Here is a 22,942-nt window from a genome sequence, read left to right as displayed (position 1 = left end):
ATATATATATATATATATATATATACACACACATACATACATACAATGGTACCTTGTGATAATGGTTGGATTTCGCTCAATAACGGACTGGTCAGATACTAACCAAATTTTTTTTGGACTGTAATGGTAGTTTTTTTTTCCTATGAATCAATAGTTCAGGAATGGCCAGGATGAATACACATATGGCACAATAGAAAAGTCAAAATAGACCCATGTTTATCTACTCCTGCATGCTGGATACCTTTGTAACTCATTTTGTTTGTATACAATTTACAAAGCTTGTAATAAGGTGGAGAGCAGCGACTGGTTGCCTGTGACACTCATGGTGAATTGGGGTCCTACACTGGTTGGGTCTGCAGTCTGCTGCTGTGAATTGCTAGTTATACATTTCTGTTTGAATGTTGCTGGGCAAGCAAGGATAATGACATTGCCACACACACACACACACACAGAGAGAGAGAGAGAGAGAGAGAGAGAGAGAGAGAGAGAGAGAGAGAGAGAGAGAGAGAGAGAGAGAGAGAGAGAGAGAGAGAGAGAGAGAGAGAGAGCGCCAGGGTTGACAAAAGTTTAACAGACGGCAAAAACAAACTCCCCAATCACTTGATTTTTATCTTCATTTACCAGTCTTTAGGATCTGCAATTCAATTTCTTTCTTTTTTAACTGAGAGTATTTCAGTATGAAGTGGGCTAGATGACATAATGAGCAAAATGTATCATCAGCACAGTTGGAAAACAATGTCAGCAACATAATTGCCTGATCTCTCTCTCTCTCTCTCTCTCAAGTATTTCTTTCTAGAAGTACTTGTTCACATTGCAGATTACTGCCTTAGATTAGTTGTGAGGGTTGCCATATGGGGAGTTTGCTCTATAAGCGAGACTGAATAAAGTGTGAGCCTGTGAAGTATTGACACTTGGCAGGGTCGCAATTACCAGCAAAGATACCTTGTTTAGGATCGCAGAACTTTGATTTTTACCTCAGCAGCGAAGTGGACCAAAGTTAGAAAAATTTCAGAAACATTATTTATATAGAAACAGAGGGAGAGAAAGAAAAATAGAGAAGGTAAGGAGGTTGAATGGGTTAGATAAAGAATACAAGCCTGTGATATATGGAGAGGTAGGAATAATGTGGAGGTAGTCAACTCTAACCCTGATGATCCTTTGTCTTTCTCCCCTCCTGTGTCACCTCAGCAATGTCCTTCAGGTAGTCATTAAATGCTTGCTAAGGATACCACTGGACCACAGGGGAATCAGCCATTACACCAAATGGGAAATCTTTAATTCATCTATTCTTGTTAAGTCAATTTTTATTACTGAACACTTCTTAAATAATAATGAACTCTATTTATTTCATCATTGAGCATAGAATAAGATAACTCAGATTATCAAAGCATATTTTGTGTTATTAAAAGAGAATAAATTACCAAAAAAGGGAAAGGGAAATGGTTTAAGGGTCTTGCAAACAAACTGCTCTCAGTAACAGACTATTCGCAGTAACTGACAACCCCTCACCACTGAAGTGTCTGTTATCGCAAGGCACCACCGTACATATGTACAGTGCCCACCACTGCATTAGTTGGGAGCAGGTTGCCAACTAATGCAAGTCAGTTCACTGGCCATCCTGAGCTGGGTGCAGAAGTACAAATGGCGTGTGAAAGCAGATACCTTTACTTGCTTGGTGAGGTGACAGTGAGGACAGTGTAGTGATGCCTCTTTGATGCCTTTCTGTCATTACAAAATTGTCTGGTTCATTGCTGCACAGTTCTTTCTTTCACACCAGCAATTTTGGCTATATAATTTGTAGGTTTCTTTGGTTTGTACAGGCTTGTTGTGGATAGAAATTCCTCTTTGTTCAAGTTTGTAGTGCCTAGTGGCCTTATAGCAACATAGGCAAGACCCATATTGCTACTAGGCCACAAATTACAAAGGCAACAAGGTGAATGAAGATGGGGAGCAAAAAACTCACAAACTTTCCTCTTCTCAAAAAACTAGATGTATGATACACCCCCAGCTAGTGCTGGCATGTGTTAGAGTGTTGAACTGATTTGCACCATAACATAGTGTGTGTGTGTGTGTGTGTGTGTGTGTGTGTGTGTGTGTGTGTGTGTGTGTGTATCTGTGTGTGTAATTCACCACGGTTGCCTGTTGGTCACCCAGCCAGTCTTCCCCATTACAAAGCGAGCTCAGAGCTCATAGACCAATCTTCGGGTAGGACTGAGACAACAACACACTCCACACACCAGGAAAGCGAGACCACAACCCTTCGAGTTACATCACGTACCTATTTACTGCTAGGTGAACAGGGACCACACATTAAGAGGCTTGCCCATTTGACTGGCCGCGCTGGGACCCGGCCCTCTCGATTGTGAGTCGAGCGTGCTAACCACTACACTACGCGGTGTGTGTAATTCACTGTTTGATCTGCTGCAGTCTCTGACGAGACAGCCAGACGTTACCCTACGGAACGAGTTCAGAGCTCATTATTTCCGATCTTGGGATAGGTCTGAGACCAGGCACACACCACACACCGGGACAACAAGGTCACAACTCCTCGATTTGCATCCCGTACCTACTCACTGCTAGGTGAACAGGGGCTACACGTGAAAGGAGACACACCCAAATATCTCCACCCGGCCGGGGAATCGAACCCCGGTCATCTGGCTTGTGAAGCCAGCGCTCTAACCACTGAGCTACCGGGCCGTGTGTGTGTGTGTGTGTGTAATTCACCACAGTCATCTGCTGGTCACCTAGCCAGCCTTTTTTCATTACGAAGTGAGCTCAGAGCTCATAGACCAATCTTCGGGGAGCACTGAGACCACAACACACTCCACACACCAGGAAAGCAAGGCCACAACCCCTCGAGTTACATCCCGTATCTATTTACTGCTAGGTGACCAGGGGCTACACATTAAGAGGCTTGCCCATTTGACTGGCTGCGCTGGGACTCGAACCCGGCCCTCTCAATTGTGAGTCGAGCGTGCTAACCACTACACTATGCGGTGTGATTCACTGTTTGATCTGCTGCAGTCTCTGACGAGACAGCCAGACGTTACCCTACGGAACGAGCTCAGAGCTCATTATTTCCAATCTTCGGATAGGCCTGAGACCAGGCACACACCACACACCGGGACAACAAGGTCACGACTTCTCGATTTACATCCCGTACCTACTCACTGCTAGGTGAACAGGGGCTACACGTGAGGAGACACACCCAAATATCTCCACCCGGCCGGGGAATCGAACCCCGGTCCTCTGGCTTGTGAAGCCAGCGCTCTAACCACTGAGCTACCGGGTGTGTGTGTGTGTGTGTGTGTGTGTGTGTGTGTGTGTGTGTGTGTGTGTGTGTGTGTGTGTGTGTGTGTAATTCACCACAGTCATCTGCTGGTCACCTAGCCAGCCTTTTTTCATTACGGAGTGAGCTCAGAGCTCATAGACCAGGGATACTCAACTTCTTTTAGTGAAGGTCCAAGAACACAGTTTTCTATATGTCTAAGGTCCGAATGATGATTTTAGAAATTGTCGTGAACTACTTCATTAAGTTGCAATGCTTAATAGTTGCAAAGCAAGTGTCCTATTTTCATCGTTGATGTTTCCAAAAACCAAGAGAGAATGAGAGAGAGTGTGTGTGTGTGTGTGTGTGTGTGTGTGTGTGTGTGTGTGTGTGTGTGTGTGTTTGTGTACTGGGGTCCACACAACAGCTATCGACGATCCGGATTTGGACCGCGGTCCGCCAGTTGAGTACCACTGTCATAGACCAATCTTCGGGGAGCACTGAGACGACAACACACTCCACACACTGGGAAAGCAAGGCCACAACCCCTTGAGTTACATCCCGTACCTATTTACTGCTAGGTGACCAGGGTCTACACATTAAGAGGCTTGCCCATTTGCCTTCGCCGCTTTCTGGGATTTGAACCCGGATCCTCTTGGTTGTGAGCCAAGCGTGCTAACCACTACACTACACAGTGTGTTGTGTGTGTATGTGTGTGCATGTGTGTGTGCACACACACATACATGTGTCTGCATCATGTAAGTGTGTGTGTGTGTGTGTAAGTGTGTGTGTGTTTACCTAGTTGTATTGTACAGGGTTCGAGCAAGGCTCATAGTGTCCTATCTCCATGTCTCCATTTATCTAATTTTTCTTTAAAGTTTTGCACATTATGTGCTGTAACAGCTTCATCACTCAATGCATTCCGCTTTTCCACCATTCTATGTGGAAAACTGTATTTTCCAATATCCTTCATGCACTGCCTCATCCTAATCTTCTTTACATGTCCTCTTGTCCTTCTAGCTTCTTCTGTCACCAGCAGCAGGTCTTCCTCATCAATCTTTTCAATGCCATTTACTATTTTATACATTGTTATTAGGTCTCCTTGTTCTCTTCTAATTTGTAAGGTTGGCAGTCCCATTTCCTTCAGCCTTTTCTCATATGTTAGGTCCTTTAATTCTGGCACCATCTTTGTGGCTATTTTCTGGATCCGTTCTGATCTTTTTATATCTTTTTTCAAGCTTGGTGACCACACCACTGCTGCATATTCCAACTTTGGACGCATCATGCTTGTAATAATTTTTTCATCATATTTTTGTCCATGTATTGAAATGCCATTCTAATATTAGTCAATGTTTTATATGTGTGTGTGTGTGTGTGTGTGTGTGTGTGTGTGTGTGTAATTCACTTTGGTCGCCTGCTGGTCACCCCGCCAGTCTTCCCCAATACGGAGCGAGCTCAGAGCTCATAGACCGATCTTCGGGTAGGACTGAGACCACAACCCCTCGAGTTGCACCCCATGCCTATGGGTGAACAGGGGCTACACATTAAGAGGATCTGAACCTGGGCCCTCTCGTTTGTGAGCTGAGCGTGCTAACCACTACACTATGCAGTGTGTGTGTGTGTATGTGTGTGTATTTACACAGTTGTAACATACAGGAAAAAAAGCTATGTTCATGCTGTCCATATCCATATCTACGCAAATCCAACATTTCTTTGAATTTATTGATTGTCCTTTCTTCAACGACTCTCTTACCTAACCATTCCACACCTCTACACATCTTTGTGGTAAGCTGAACTTCTTAATATCTCTCCTGCAGTTGTCCTTTCTTAATTTCTTTCCATGTCCTCTTGTGTGTCACTGTTGCCTATCTAATTTTTCCAGTGCATTCATTGTTCTGTACACTGCTATTTGATTTCTCTATTCTAAGGTTGTAAGACCTAGTCTTCATAGCCTTTCATCATATGACCATTCATATGAGGAAGTTTTGTTGCTTCCCTGTCTTCTCTCTAGTTTCCTTATGCATTTGTTTTTGTTTGATGACCATAATGTAGCTGCACATTCTAATTTTGGGCATATTAGGAGTTTTTTTTATCATATCTTCACCTATGTAAGTGAATGCTGCCTTTATATTTCTCAAAAGTTCATAGGCATTTCCTGTAATTCTATTCATGTGCTTTTCTAGTGACAAGTTATTCAAAATGGTTACTCCTAGGTCTTTTTCTTCCAACTTCTTGATTTCTTCATTCCCCATTGAGTAAACTCCCTTCAGCCTTCTTTTGCTCATTCCAAGTTCTAATACACTGCACTTTTTTTTTATATTAAATTCCATTTCCCATAAGAGTGACCATTTTGCTATTTCATCCAAATTTTGTTGTCATACCTCACAATCTTCTTTTCTAGTCATCCTCATTAATTTAGCATCATCTGCAAACAGTCTGATGTAACTGTCTATAGTTTCTGTTATATCATTCACATATTCTGCAAACATTATTGGTGCTAACACCAATAATGTGGAACTCCACATAAGACTCTTTTCCAGGCCAATTTTTTATCTCTTATAATTGTTCTCATTTCTCTGTCATTTAGAAAGTTAGCCATCCATTTCAGAAGTCCTCCCTTTAATCTTCCATTTTGTTCAAATTTCCATAGTAACCTTTTGTGTGGGACCTTGTCAAATGCCTTCTTTAGATCTAGGTATATACAGTCCACCATCCCTTTCTTGCACTATGTCAACCACTCTTGAGTAGAAGCTTATTAAACCTGACACATGAGCTTCCTCTTCTGAATCCATACTGTCTATCTGTCAACATATCTTTCTCATCCAGATATTCCATCCATTTCTCCTTTATTATCTTCTCCTTATTTCTCCCTTTGAATATGGGCACAATATCTGCTCTTTTCCAATCTGTTGGTACTTTACCCTCTGCTAAGGAACTCCTAATGATGTTGTGGACTTTGTCTACTAACTGGTGACTATTTCTTTGCAATCCAGTTTGACACTCTATCAGGACCTGAGGCTTTCCTTATATCTTGTTCTTCCATTATTTTCCTTACTTCTTCTACTGACACTTGAATTTCACAAACACCATCAGTTAATTCCACTGGGGTTTGACATTGCAAGTCGCTTTCTCTGGTATGTGTGTGTGTGTGTGTGTGTGTGTGTGTGTGTGTGTGTGTGTGTGTGTAATTCACTTTGGTTGCCTGCTGGTCACCCAGCCAGTCTTCCTCATTATGGAGCGAGCTCAGAGCTCATTGACCGATCTTCGGGGAGCACTGAGACCACATCATACACAACACATACCAGGAATGCGAGGCCACAACCCCTCGAGTTACATCCCATACCTATTTACTGCTAGGTAAACAGGGGCCACACATTAAGAGGCTTGCCCATTTGCCTCGCTGCTTCCCGGGACTCGAACCCGGCCCTCTCGATTGTGAGTTGAGTGTGCTAACCACTACACTACGTGGTGTGTGTATTTACCTAGTTGTAGTTTTACAGAGCCTGTGTGGCCCCGTCTCCATATCTACCCTTATCCAATTTTTCTTTAAAACTATGCACACTTGTTGCTGACACCACTTCTTCACTCAAACTGTTCCATGTCTCAACACATCTTTGTGGGAAACTATATTTTTTAACATCTCTCAGACATCTTCCCTTCCTCAGTTTTTTACTATGCAATCTTGTGCTTACAATGTCATATTCTTCTCTCAGGATCAGTTTCTCATTATCCACTTGGTCCATTCCATTGATCAATTTATAAACTTGTATCAGATCCCCTCTCTCCCTTCTCTGTTCCAGGGTTGGTAGATCCATAGCCTTTAGTCTCTCCTTATATGTCATCCCTTCAAATTCTGGAACCATTCTTATAGCCATTTTTTGTAGTCTCCAACTTCCTTTTGTGTTTCTTTTTATGAGGGGTCCACATTACTCCTGCATATTCCAATCTGGGTCTTATTATAGTACTTATCAATTTCTTCATCATTTCTTTGTCCATGTAGTGAAATGCTACTACAATATTTCTTAGCAAATTATGTCTCTGAAAATTCTATCAATATGGCTTACCGGTTGATTGTTTTCTTCCATCGTCACTCCTATGTCCTTTTCCTTTTTTACTTTCTCCAGTTCTACTTCATCTCCCATCTTATAGATTCCCACGGGTTGTCTTTCACTCTCTCCCATTTCCATGACATGGCTTTTGTCCACATTGAATTCCATTTCCCTCTTTTTACTCCATTCCCATATATTATTTAGGTCTTCTTGCAGTATTTTACAATCCTCTTTTTGCTTTATAACTCTGCACAGTTTCATATCGTCCGCAAACGGATTTATGTAGCTGTTCACTCCTTCTGGCATGTCGTTTATATATATGAGGAAAAGTATTGGCACTAATACTGACTCCTGCGGCACTCCGCTTTCTACTGCTCTCCGCTTGGACTTCATATCTTTAACAACTGTCCTTATTTCTCTCCCACTTTCAAATAATTTTCCATCCATCTCAATGTGCTTCCTTGTGTTTGTGTGTGTGTGTGTGTGTGTGTGTAATTCACCTCGGTCGCCTGCTGGTCACCCAGCCCGTCTTCCCCATTATGGAGTGAGCTCAGAGCTCATAGACCGATCTTCGGGTAGGACTGAGACCACAATACACTCCACACCAGAAAGAGGTCTCAATCAGTTACATCCCACCTTATTTATTGCTAGGTGAACAGGGGCCACACATTAAGAGGCTTGCTCATTTGCCTCGCTGCTTACCGGTGTGTGTGTGTGTGTGTGTGTGTGATTCACTGTTTGATCTGCTGCAGTCTCTGACGAGACAGCCAGACATTACCCTACGGAAAGAGCTCAGAGCTCATTATTTCCGATCTTCAGATAGGCACACACCACACACCGGGACAACAAGGTCACAACTCCTCGATTTACATCCCGTACCTACTCACTGCTAGGTGAACAGGGCTACACGTGAAAGGAGACACACCCAAATATCTCCACCTGGCCTGTGGTCCTCTGGCTTGTGTGTGTGTGTGTGTGTGTGTGTGTGTGTGTGTATTTACCTAATTGTATTTACCTAATTGTAACATACGGAAAAGAGCTATGCTCGTGTTGTCCCGTCTCCATATCTATTAATGTCCAGCTTTTTCTTAAAATCATGAATATTCCTTGCGTTGACCACTTCCACGTCTAAACTATTCCATGCTTCCACCCTTCTATGAGGAAGCTATATTTTTCACATCTCTCCTATAAGTGGCCATTTTAGTTTTTCCCATGCCCTCTCGACATTCTTCCATTCCACATACACAGATCTTCCCTATCCATTTTTCCATGCCAATCATCACTCTGTATATTGCTATCAGGTCTCCCCTTTCTCTTCTGTTTTCCAGGGTTGGAAGTTGCATTCTTTTCAGTCTGTCTTCATAAGTCAAATCTCTTAAGTCAGGCACCATTTTGTTGCAGCCCTCTGTACTTTCTCTAGTTTCCTTATGTGTTTCTTTAAGTTCGAGCCCACTGTATTGTTGCATATTCAAGCCTCGGTCTTATCATTGCAGTAATTATTTTCTTCATCATTTCTTCATCTAGATATCTGAACGCCACTCTTATGTTCCTCAATAAGTTCAATACTTCTCCAATTATTTTGTTTATATGTCTCTCTGGCGATAGGTCATTGGTAATTGTCACCCCAAGGTCTTTTTCTTCATGACTGGTTTTATGTCTTCATTTCCTATCTTGTACATACTCCTGATTCTTCTTTCACTCTTGCCAAACTCTATTTTCTTGCATTTTGTCGTGTTGAACTCCATTTGCCATGTACAGCTCCATTTCCATATTCTGTCCAAGTCTTCCTGGAGTAGTTCGCAATCTTTGTCACATCTCACTTTTCTTAACAATTTTGCATCGTCTGCAAATAGGCTCACATAACTGGACACCCCATCCACCATGTCATTTATGTAGACTGCGAACATTACTGGTGCCAACACTGATCCCTGTGGAACTCCACTCTCCACCAATCCCCATTCTGATGGTCTGTCCTTAATTATTGTTCTCATTTCTCTTCCTACCAAAAGTCTTCCATCCATTTTAGTAAACTGCCATGCACTCCTCCTACCATTTCAAGTTTCCAGATCAGTCTCTGGTGTGGTACCTTATCAAAGGCCTTTTTTAAATCCAGATATATTCCATCAGCCCAACCATCTCTTTCCTGTATTACATCTATCACCCTCGAATAGTAACATATCAGGTTTGTCGTGCATGAACGCCCTTTCCTAAAACCAAATTGACACTCACAAAGTATGTCATTTTTCTCCAAGAAGTCTGTCCATCTAGTCTTCACCACCCTCTCACACATCTTAGCTACCACACTTGTAAGTGACACTGGTCTATAGTTCAATGGGTCTCTCTTGTTACCTGATTTATAGATTGGGACAATGTTAGCTCTTTTCCAGTCTTGGGGCACTACACCTTCCCTTAATGAGGCATCAATTACTTCACAAACTTTTTCTGCCAATTGCTCCCTGCATTCTCTTAAAATCCATCCTGATACCCCATCAGGTCCCACAGCTTTTCTCACTTCTAAACTCCCCATCATGTTCTTGATCTCCTCCACCGTTACTTGAAACTCCTTCATAATCCCTTTCTGTTCCATTACCAGTGGTTTGTCAAAAGCAGTCTCCTTTGTGAATACCTTCCGAAAGCATCCATTCATAGCCTCTGCCATTTCCCTGGGATCTTCACTGTATACTCCATTTACTTCTAAACTTTCAATACTTTCTCTATTTTTGATGTTGTTGTTCACATGTCTGTAAAAAAGCCTTGGTTGGTCTTTACATTTATCAATTATATCCTTTTCTTGTTTCTTTCTTTCTTCTCTTCTAATCAACACATATTCATTTCTTGCTCTTTTGTAACTTTCCCACTGCTTAATCCGTCTTTTCCTTCTCCACCTCTTCCATGCATCCTCTTTTCTTGTTCTAGCCTTTTCACATCTATCGTTAAACCAGTCCTGCTTTCCAACTTCTCTATGTTGTCTTATTGGTACAAATTTTTCTCACCTTCTTTGTATATTTTTATAAATTCCTTCCACTTTTCATTTGCTCCTTAGCACTCTTGAATTTCATCCAATTTGTCTCTTGAAAGAATTTCTTTAGGTTTCCAAAATCTGTCTTGGCATAATTCCATCTTCCCACTTTATATTCTTCATTTCTTCTAGATTTCTCTTCGTCTATCACCTTGAACTCCAAAACTGCATGATCACTCTTTGCTAAAGGGCACTCCACCCTCATCTCCTCAATGACCATTGGCTCTGTACTAAAGACCAAGTCCAGTCTTGACGATGCTCCCTCTCCTCCAAACCTAGTATCTTCTTTGACCCACTGAGTTAACACATTTTCCATTGCCAGTGTCAATAGTGTATTTCCCATGTTGTCTCTGATCCTTCCATTGACCAGTCCTCCCAACACACCTCTTTACAATTAAAATCTCCCATCATTATAGTTCGTTCACAGCCACCCAACATTTCTTCCAGACATGTTCCTGTATCACTTATCATTTCTTCATATTCCTGTACTGACCATGCATTTGTCTTAGGTGGTACGTACACCACTATGTAGTGCCTCTTTTTCCTTCATTAGTTTCTGCTCTGATCTTTAGCACTTCTGCCTTTCCCATACCTTTTTCACTTGATCCACCTTTATATCTTTTTAACCAGCAACATCACTCCTCCTCCCATCTTACCTACTCTATTTCTTTTCCAAACGTTATATTTCCTTCTCCAACCTTCATCAGGTCTTCTCCCTCTCTCAGTTTTGTTTCAGTAAGACCCACAATATCTGGGTTCTTGTCCCTCAAGTAATCGTTGAGTTCTAAAATCCCGATATCACTCCATTTATGTTGGAATACATTACATTTCGCTCATATGTAAGTTTCTTTAGTCCTTTCTTGCTGTACTTTTCTGGGTTATGAACCACTTCCTCAGTCTCATATCCAAGATTCTCCAGAAAAACTCTTTCTTCTCTTCTTCTGTCCTCTCTTCATTTTTTTCAAAGCCTCCTTTCTCAACTCATTTAACATTTCTCTTTCCTTTTCACCGAGATCTCTTCTCAACCAAATCTTCCTTGTTGTTTCCTGCTGGGCTAGCCTCCATGACTTCTCCACCAATTCATCTACATCCTTTTGTGACTTAAGTTTGATTCTTATTGGCCTCATACCTTCTCTTGTGAACTTTCCAATTCTATGGAAGTCCTCTATTTCTTGTACTAGGTCTTTTCCTCCTCTTGCACCACATTAATGATATTATTTATCACCTTTTTATGTTTTCTCTCTCTCCATTTTACTCGGTGTCTTATCCTCCTCCACACCAAATATCACCACACATCTCTTTTTGTCTACAGTTTCCCTCACCAATGTCTCATTTGACTTAATAACCTTCACCACTTTCTCAGCTATCTTCTCTTCTATGATCTGTTGATCTATAATTTCAGCAAGGCCCAAAGTTTTCTCCCTGACTCTTTGATTTCCTTTTCCAGACTTGCAACTTTGTAATTTACCTCCTTTCTTTCCACTTCCTGACTTTTTTCCATTCAGCCTGCTTCTCCATCACTTTTCCTAGAGATTCTCCACATTTTTCGCAATTCACTTTAATTAGCTTAACTTCCTCTTTCAGTGCTGCATTTTCCTTCTTCATATCGGCACAGTCTCTCTTTACATTGTCATAACTCGTTTCCAGGCCCTCATACTTTTCAAACAGTTTTCAATTTTACCTTCTAACTCCAGAATTTTCTTCACATAAGTGCTCTTCTCCATTATTCCTTGAAACCCTGTGAAGTCTGATTCCTCTTTCGAGTTCACGGCCGCCATGTTGCGCAGACGTAAACAAACCAGCTGATGGCTCAAACGCAGGCTACAGTTTATATTTACCTTCACTGGACATTATTTTGCTAATCAACAGTTAACATGACTATATGGAGACGGGACAAACATTACCAGCTCCTTTCCCACCTTGGTTACTCTTAGGTAACTGTAGAATTATAGATGATTGCTCTGGAGCTCAGCGACCACCTCCGCCATCGACGATGTCCCGTGTGTGTGTCGTGTGTGTGTGTGTGTGTGTGTGTGTGTGTATTTACCTAATTGTAACATATGGGAAAAGAGCTATGCTCGTGTTGTCCCGTCTCCATATCTATTAATGTCCAGCTTTTTCTTAAAATCATGAATATTCCTTGCGTTGACCACTTCCACGTCTAAACTATTCCATGCTTCCACCCTTCTATGAGGAAGCTATATTTTCACATCTCTCCTATAAGTGGCCATTTTTAGTTTTTTCCCATGCCCTCTCAACATTCTTTCATTCCACATACACAGATCTTCCCTATCCATTTTTTCCATGTCAATCATCACTCTGTATATTGCTATCAGGTCTCCCCTTTCTCTTCTGTTTTCCAGGGTCGGAAGTTGCATTCTGTTCAGTCTGTCTTCATAAGTCAAATCTCTTAAGTCAGGCACCATTTTTGTTGCAGCCCTCTGTACTTTCTCTAGTGTGTGTGTGTGTGTGTGTGTGTGTGTGTGTGTGTGTGTGTGTGTGTGTGTGTGTGCACACATCATGTATGTAGTAACTATTTCAACTGATAGTTGTGAAAGGTATGCAAAAAAGCAAAAAATAAATAAATAAATAAATAAATAAATAAATAAAAAATAAATAAGTAAATTACTTGAATAACTCGGATTGGCCTTCCTCCCCTCAACTGGTCCAACTTATGTCAGAGTTATTGTGTGTGAGCATATATATATATATATATATATATATATATATATATATATATATATATATATATATATATATATATATATATATATATATATATAAGCTTTGGAATTCATGAAGAAATGAAGAATATTTTTTGCATTTTTAATGGTAACTTAAAAGAAAGAAGTAACTTCATATTTACTCTTGACCTGTCATCCTGAAACAAAGCACATGTGTCAATAAATTTTTAGGATTTATATGAATATAATTCACCCATAGACTACTGTACAAGGTATGCTATCTAATGAAATATGTATTGCCAAGGGACTTGCATCTATATAGTCCAACATTTATGATATCTGGGAAATTTACATTATTTTTATTGCTTTGAAACTGAAATCATACTAGAATTAAATTGGCATGCCAAACTGTATGCATTTTTGCAAAAAAATAAATAAATAAAATAAAAATAAAAATAAAAAAAATAAAAAAATAATAAAAAAAAAAGTTTTTAAAAACTTACTTTTGTAAGTAATACCTCTCAATCAAGATCTTGTTATTCTCCATGATATCAGTTTTACATAAAATTTCCCAATACTTCCTATAACAATTACAATTAGGATTACTTTCTGTTAATCATCATGAAAATCTTTCCCATTTAAAAATGTTTCTCTTAAATTTTTATGGTATGTCTACAACCAGATGATTAGTCCATAAAAATTGTGTCTTCAATTGAATTTTTTTTGTGGATAACAATTACAACATTTATTTCACAGATTATTAGTATCATAATCTCAGAACCTGCCTTTATTCCAAAGAGCAACCTTTATTTTATTCAGATACTGTTTTTAAAGCATATAACTATCATTTAATATGACTTTATACATATTAAACACTTATCATGAAGGAACTTATGGGGCTCTACAACACAAATGATATATGTACAAAATGAATACAGAAACATGGCTGTTGCCCCAACCTTAGCTTCAGGACTTATACTTACACCATCTATTCCCATGTTTGGTTTATGTTCCACATCACAAACAGTTCTGATTCCTAGCCAATCTTGGCTTCCTCAACTTATATTAATATTATTAGCTATTATGTGAGTAAAATCAACTCAAAAAATATAAAAGCCTTTCAGGAGAGACATGCAAAATGAAAATAGGTTATATTCCTTGATTACATAATAAAAAGGAAATGAAATCATAAGTGGTAGACATAATACATGTATGAACACAGACAGGAAGATAGAAGTAATGCTTTACGGGTTTCGTGATATTCCTAAGCAACATGCAGATGCAAAACCTAAATCCAGTGTAATGAAGATCAAGGCAAGAAATGGTAGTTATGATAGTTAAAGAACTGTAATATTATGGACATTAAAGTGTTATATTTTGTGTATACATGTAAATGATATCTATGAAATTTGGTATTTACAACTTAGAATAATATTTGCTTCCATTTCTGAAAGAATGGAAAAAAAATTCATAAGTGTACTGGGTGGGCGAGTCTCATTGACAATATATATATATATATATATATATATATATATATATATATATATATATATATATATATATATATATATATATATATATAAAATTCCAAATTTGTCATGAAATTGATAAGATACATTACCCTGCTGTTCTTTAGTTTGTTCAATAAATAGCTTATTGCTGAAGATTATACATGAAATTATCATTAAATAAGAAACACTGCAAAGAAGATTTTGGCAAACAAATGAAAAGAATGATTTATAATCTTTTGGTCATATGGGGATTGCTGCCTTAAAGCTCAGGAAGGCCCCATCTCATTCATTTTTCTGCATAAGATGGATTCAGCTCACACGTTCAACATAGTTAGCAGGCAGCATTCCAGTGACACCAGTCCTCTGAATAGTACCAGTCATCCAGCCTTCATCAATGGCAGTGCAGTTGATGATGAGATCTCCATCCTTGAAGCTCACTTCATCAGTGTCTGCTGCTTCATAGTCATACATGGCTCGGTAACAGCGCTGCAATGATACACAAGTCACAACATGTCATATAATTTTATTATACTTTATATTATCTATTTATTTATGTGTGTGTGTGTTTGTACAACTGTCAGTTTCTAAACATGAAGGTGGTTACACACATGCACACACACACACACTTTCTCTCTCCACTGTCCAGCATTATCCATTACTTTCATCTCTCTCCAGTTTATTTTTTTACAGTTTTTTTGCTGTATTTACCTAGTTGTATTTACCTATTTGTAGTTTTACAGGGTCTGGGCTTTATGCTCAAACTGTTCCACGTCTCAACACATCTTTGCGGGAAACTATATTTTTTAACATCTCTCAGACATCTTCCCTTCCTCAGCTTTTTACTATGCGATCTTGTGCATTGAATGTCATATTCTTCTCTCAGGATCAGTTTCTCATTATCCACTTGGAATGGACCAAGTGGATAATGAGAAACTGATCCTGAGAGAAGAATATGACTTTCGAAGCACAAGATCACACATTAAAAAAACTGAGGAAGGGAAGATGTCTGAGAGATGTTAAAAAATATAGTTTTCCGCAAAGATGTGTTGAGACTTGGAACAGTTTGAGTGAAGAAGTGGTGTCAGCAAACAGTGTGCATAGTTTTAAAGAAAAATTGGATAAGTGTAGATATGGAGATGGGCCCACACGAGCATAAAGCCCAGGCCTCGTAAAACTACAACTAGGTAAATAAATAAATAAATACACACACACACACACACACACACACACACACACACACACACACACACACACACACACACACACACACACACACACACACCAGAGCCCCCTCCAATCATACAATACCTTAGTCCAATGGGGAGAAGTGATCATGTGACATTAGAGATGCAAATTCAGGAGGAAGATGGGATAATTTACAGATGATATGACTATAAAGGAGAGAGATTAAATTTTGCAAGAGTGGATTTTGAAAAATTAAGGATCTATTTTGCTGATATTGAGTGGAGAAATATTATGTACAGAAAGATAGTACAAGGGAAATATGACATATTCTTACAGAAATATAATGAAGGAATAAAAAAATTTGTACCTGTTTATAATTAAGAAAAAAATACATGCTTGATACAATACTACATGCATACAAGCAAAAAAGGCAAAAGATAAAGCGTGGAAGAAACTCATAAAACATGGAAAGGACTCTAACAAACGGCAGTACAAAGGTGCCAGAAATAAATATATTAGAGTAAGGAGAGAGGAAGAAAGAAACTTTGAGAAAGATGTAGTGAGTAAAAGCAAAGATGAACCCAAACTTTTCTACAAGTTTATAAACAGCAAAAGAAAGAATAAGGAAACAATTGAAAAAATAATTAAAGAAGGGAAGACATACCAAACAGAGAAGGAAATGTGTGAAATAATGAATGAGAGCTTCAAAACAGTGTTCACTGCAAAAGATGATTTCACAGAACCTAATAGGATACGGGAATGCCAAGGATTACAGGAGATCGCAGAACAAAAAGAGGATATTGGAATATTATTGGATAAGTTCGATGTCAGAAAAGCAATGGGACCAGATGGTGTATCACGCTGGGTGTTAAAAGAATGTAAAGAGCAACTATTGGATCCAATTTTGGAAATAACTACAAGTTCAATAAATGAAGGGAAAGTTCCACTAGAATGGAAGAGAGCCAACGTAATACTGATCCTTAAAGAAGGAAAGGGAACTGAACCACTAAACTACAGACCAGTGTCACTAACAAGTGTCGTAGGGAAGTTGTGTGAAATAATTATCAAAGAAAAATGGGTTAAATTTCTAGAAGAGGAGCAAGTCATATTGAACAGGCAATTTGGGTTCAGGACAGGGCAGTCATGTGTATCAAACTTATTAAGCTTATACTCGAGAGTTATTGCAGGACTTGAAGACAGAGATGGATGGGTAGACACAATATACCTGGATATTAAAAAGGCTTTTGATAAAGTCCCTCATGAAAGACTACTTTGGAAACTAAAGAACATAGGAGGAATGCATGGTACCTTGTTTGAATGGACAAGAGATTATTTGAAGGATAGGGAAATGAGAACTGTGATCAGAAATACATACTCAACCTGGGGTAAAGTAATTAGTAGAGTGCCACAAGGGTCAGTGTTAGCTCCCAATATGTTTCAGATTTATGTAAACGACATTCACATGTGGATAAATATTTATATAAATTTATTTGCTGATGATGCAAAGCTACTTAGAGTAATCAAAACCATTGAGGACTGTCTGCTGTTGCAGGAAGATATAAACAAGATCTATGAGTGGAGCAGGAAGTGGAAATTGGAGTTTAATGCCAAGAAATGTCACATAATGGAAGTAGGAAAGAGTAAGAGAAGACAGGTATGGAACTATTTGATGGGAGAGGAACAAATAATGAAGACTAAAGAGAATAAAGATCTGGGAGTGATCATACAGGATGACAAAAAAAATCATCACAAGCATGATACGCCCAAGGCTGGAATATGCAGCAGTGGTATGGTCTCTGAGCTCTAAAAAGGATACAAGAAAATTGGAAAGGATACAGAAGATTGCTACAAAGATGGTGCCAAAATTAAAGGACCTCACATATGAAGAATGACTTAAGGAAATGGGACTGCCAACCTTACTAGAGAGAAGAAAATGTGGGGACCTAATAACAATGTATAAGATAGTAAATGGTATTGAAAAGATAGAGAAAGAAGACTTGGTGCTGTTGACAGAATATGGAAGGACAAGAGGACATGAAAAGATCAGGATGAGGCAGTGTGTGAAGGATATTTGAAAATACAGTTTTCCACACAGAACAATGGTAAAATGGAATACTTTGGATAATGAAGTTGTTACAGCACATAATGTGCATAACTTTAAGGAAAAATTAGATATATGGAGATATGGAGACAGGACACTATGAGCCCCACTCAAACCCTGTACAATACAACTAGGTAAATACACACACACACACACACACACAGTGGAATGTGGGGAAGGAAAAGCAGAAGTATTGTATATTAAGATGCATATTAATAAAAAAGAGTTAACAATCATTGTAACATATGTGCCACCAAAAACAAATTCATGGACCAATCAAGAATATAGACATGATAGATGACACAATAAGGAGTCTAACGAAAATCGTTAAAGAAAGGAGAAAAGTGATATTAGTAGGAGATTTCAACTGTAAAGAAGTGGACTGGGAAAATTATGAAAGTGGTATGAGGGAAAAAGCCTGGGGAGAAAGATTCTTGAACCTAATGATAGACAATATGATGGACCAGAGAGTAAAGGAATGCACAAGAAACAGAGGAAACGACGCGCCGGCGAGATTGGGCCTAGTTATTACAAGGGGTATACAAATGAATGATGATATAAGATATAAGTGCCCATTGGGAAAGAGTGACCATGCAATATTAGAAATAGGTATAGAAGAGGGAAAGGAAGATAGAGACGATTCATACAAAGGAGACCGATTAAATTACAGAAAGGCTGATATTGAGAATCTCAAGAACTATTTTAAAAACGTAGACTGGGAGGAGATGAAAAACTCAGACAATGCAAGACAAATATAACTTATTTTTGGAAATATACAAAACAGGAGTCAGGGAATATGTCCTGAAATATAGACCTAAAGAAAAAGGAAAGAAAGATTGGTTTAATGCAAGGTGTGCTAGGGCAAAGGAGAAAAGAGAAGGAGCATGGAAAAGGTGGAGAAATAGAAATCCAGCAAATAAGGAAAACTTCAAAGCAGCGAGAAATGAATATGTTAAGGTGAGGAAGGAAGAGGAAAAGAACTTCAAAAAAGACATTGTCAAAAAATGTAAGGAGCAACCAAAATTGTTCTACAGATTCATAAATAGAAAAATAAGGCAAAGAGAAACAATAGAAAGGTTCAAAGGAGAGAATGGGATGGTGGAAGACCCAAAAAGTATGGCAGAACTATTAAATAAAAAATTCCAGGAGGTCTTTACTAAGGAATCCAAATTTGAGAGGCCACAGAGTAATAGAGAGACAATCTATATGAAAGAGATTAAAGTAACCAAGCTTGAAATAAAAGAGTTAATGAAGGAACTGGATGAAGAGAAGGCAATGGGACCAGATGAAGTCTCAGGCAGAATACTGAAAGAATGTAGGGAAGAACTAGCAAGTCCTATATACATCATAAAATGCTCAATAGAAAATGGAACAGTACCAGTAGAATGGAAAAGAGCTGAGGTGGTTCCCATATATAAGAGCGGAAGGAAGGAAGAACCTTTAAATTATGGACCGGTATCACTAACTAGTGTAATATGCAAGATGTGTGAAAGAATAATAAAGAAACAATGGATCGAATTCCTTGAAGACAACAAATTAATATCAGATAGCCAATTTGGTTTTAGAAAAAGACGGTCTTTTGTAACTAATTTATTGGGTTTCTATTCTAGAATAGTTGATAGAGTACAAGAGAGAGGGATGGGTTGACTGTATTTATTTGGATTTAAAAAAGGCATTTGACAAAGTGCCACATGCAAGATTACTATGGAAGTTAGAGGAGAAGGGTGGCTTAAAAGGAAACACATTGAGATGGACAGAAAATTATTTGAGGGAGAGAAATAAGGACGGTAGTAAAAGATGTGAAGTCCAAGCGGAGAGCAGTAGAAAGCGGAGTGGCCACAGGGGTCAGTATTGGCACCAATACTTTTCCTCATTTATATTAACGACATGCCAGAAGGAGTGAACAGCTACATAAATCTGTTTGCAGATGATATGAAACTGTGCAGAGTTATAAAGCAAAAGAAAAGAAAGATTGTGAAATACTGCAAGAAAACCTAAATAAGATCTGGGAATGGAGTAAGAAGTGGGAAATGGAATTCAATGTGAACAAAAGCCATGTCATGGAAATGGGAAAGAGTGAAAGATGACCTGTGGGAATCTATAAGATGGGAGATGGAGTAGAACTGGAGAAAGTTAAAAAGGAAAAGGACTTAGGAGTGACAATGGAAGAAAACAATCAACCAGTAAGCCATATTGATAGAATTTTTAGAGAAACATATAATTTGCTAAGGAATATTGGAGTAGCATTTCACTACATGGACAAAGAAATGATGAAGAAATTGATAAGTACTATAATAAGACCCAGATTGGAATATGCAGGAGTAGTGTGGACCCCTCATAAAAAGAAACACATAAGGAAATTGGAGAGGCTACAAAAAATAGCTACAAGAATGGTTCCAGAATTTGAAGGGATGACATATGAGGAGAGACTATCCAAAGCACAAGATCGCATAGTAAAAAGCTGAGAAAAGAAATATGTCTGAGAGATATTAAAAAATATAGTTTCCCAAAGAGATGTATTGAGACGTGGAACAGTTTAAATAAAGAAGTAGTGTCTGCAACGAGTGTGCATACTTTTAAAGTAAGACTGGATAAGTGTAGATATGGAGACGGGGCCACACGAGCATAAAGCCCAGGCCCTGTAAAACTACAACTAGGTAAATACAACTAGGTAAATACACACATACACACACACACACACACACACACACACACACACACACACACACACACACACATTAAGACATTAAGAGAAGAGAGACACAGACACACGCAGATCAGTGATAAATTTCAATACATAAATTCTAAAATACTGTTCAATTGATGATTGAATTTATAACAAAAAAAGTGGGGGGAGTGGATGAATATATATGACAACTGTAGGGAAGAATAAAAAAAAATTGCATATATAAGAAAAGTCCACTAACCATCAATGGTGGCATGACACTGATGACCAACACAATCAGTTGTCCCCAAAGTCTTTCCTATAACCCTTCTTTCTTTGTTACCATTCCTCCCTCAAATCATTCTCAATGTTAGGTTCCTTCAATTTCCTAACTGTCATAGATACTTCTACATAATTTCTCATATTCCTAACTCTACATTTTCAGTAACTTACCACACTTTCCAATTGGGATGTTTGCTATGGGCTGAGTTCCTAGTGATTACTGGCTTTTTTAATGTAGGGTGGAGTCAATGCTCCCACAGTTCTCAGGAAAACTGTCATTCTCAAATAATTTCTTGATGCATTGCACTTAAATGTTACAAAACATCGATAATAAGTGTTTATGCCAACAGTATCCACAAGATATCGGGTGAAGTACATTATACTTTCCAGCTATTATAAACAAAATACTTGCAACTAGGCTTGGCTTTCAGCATTTTCACATTTATTTATAATCTGCAACATATTTATATTGAAATATTTTCTTTTGGTTTCTAGAGGAACTAATATTTTATCTGGTAAATTCTCAAGTGTTAGGCAAGTCATTTATGTTGACAGGATATTGTAATGGCTGAAACCATGCTTCTTTTAAGAAGGAGGTTTCAAGACATTTGTTCCTTTCTTCTGGCTGACTCTTTGACCTGCAGAGTGACTGGCAATTAAGTGGGCCTTTTCTTTAAACTTTTTGTTGCCCTCAGCCAGTTTCCTCTCTTACATAAAAAAAAAAAAAAAAATGCAGAGATGAAAAGACTGGTTGATATCAAACACCAATTTCTCCAAAACACCCAACACATCTGAGGTGCGAGAAATGAGTTTGTAATGCTGCTGTAAAACACCAGTCTATACGTGTTGTGATTGATTACATGAAAATATCAGGAAAGAACCAAGGTGTGAAAGAATGGGTTGTATTTTCAGAGGAAAATGGCAAATCAGGGAGACACACAATCAAAACAAACAAGTGGCATCTCAGGGAAGATGTTGGGAGACACGATGTCAACAGACAACCTTCATCACTGTCCAACTAAGATTTAGCATCAAAACATGGTTGTCTCTTTGATATATACCAGAATTTTTATACGAGTATGTTAACTGTAAAACCTAAATGGGGAAAAATAGTATATGTCCCAAGGTGAGATATCCAAAATCTGACACGATGTGCATAATATTCAGCTTGTTTTGCCATATTCTTGCTTTCTGCTTGATGGAAGCTACAATGTTTCTAATGTATTTATTGGTTGGTTTGATAAAACATAAGACATAAGATTTGTTTTTCCAGCTGACCTCATTTTGTGCAAAAATCTGGCAATTTTTTTCAGACCATAATAAACACCCCAATTCATATATGCACTTTTTAAATCCTAAAAGAATTTTATCATGTTTCTGTGTTAAGAATATTCAAAATAACTTCTTGCTTCACCTGAGTTACATATTTTAAATTTCATCCTTAAAGCAGCAGCATTACTCACCCCGAGCTGCGTGGGTGGTGCTGTGACTTTGTGATGAGTGGCGTTGGAATTCATCTGGGACGGTGGAGGCTGCTGACCCATGTTCTGGTCTCCATACAAGTTAGTCCGTTGCACCTTACAGGAAATAAGAAACTTTAATACAGTAATACTCATATATGAAATATACATGTTACAAATGTCTTTGTGTGAAACATTGCAATACAAACATACAGAAAACATTTTTTTTTATTCATAAAAACATCTTCTGAAGTGAGTGTATATATAACAATGTCTTTCACATAACAGAATGATGGGACAATTACTATACCAGTATTTGTCAGTCAAGCAGGCAGAGTGCAAACTTATTATGGTTTGTTTATTTGATGTTGAATAATTATACTGTGTATTGCACATATTTTCCATGAAAAATGAAATGGTAGCATTGTAATGTAACTTCATATTCTTTTTTAAATTGCCGTATTTGATGGTTCATAAGACACACAGGTTCATAAGACGCACCCAGTTTTGGCAGACATTAAAATGGGGGGGGGGGGGAAGATAAATGAGCAGATTCACACTCTGAATATGAAGTGAAGGATTTCACCTGATGTTTGAAGACTCTCACATGCATTTATATCATTATTAGATCCCAATATTTTGCATTTAAAAACTTTGATCTTTCCAAGCAGGCTACACACCAATCCTGCTGTACAGGACTTGTGAGATGCAAACATGT

At 38.5% G+C, this 22,942-nt stretch overlaps 1 protein-coding gene across 4 annotated transcripts in view; it reads right to left on the bottom strand.

Moving 5' to 3' along the window:
* Positions 1–13,148: 13,148 nt before the first annotated feature.
* LOC123503997 (LIM and SH3 domain protein 1-like) overlaps positions 13,149–22,942 on the bottom strand; it is a 140,543-nt gene continuing 130,749 nt past the window's right edge. For all 4 annotated transcript variants that reach the window (XM_045254194.1, XM_045254196.1, XM_045254198.1 and 1 more), the window contains 2 exons: positions 22,228–22,341; positions 13,149–15,017 (listed from right to left, as the gene is read on the bottom strand). In XM_045254194.1, the coding sequence (XP_045110129.1) occupies positions 14,841–15,017; positions 22,228–22,341 (291 nt within the window). In that variant the 3' untranslated portion in view covers positions 13,149–14,840. The remainder of the gene's footprint in view (positions 15,018–22,227; positions 22,342–22,942) is intronic.

This window comes from Portunus trituberculatus, chromosome 15 (assembly GCF_017591435.1).
Source record: "Portunus trituberculatus isolate SZX2019 chromosome 15, ASM1759143v1, whole genome shotgun sequence".
Lineage (NCBI taxonomy): Eukaryota > Metazoa > Arthropoda > Malacostraca > Decapoda > Portunidae > Portunus > Portunus trituberculatus.
The sequence above is the reverse complement of the archived record's forward strand: the minus strand, read 5'-3'. Positions and strand labels throughout refer to the sequence as shown.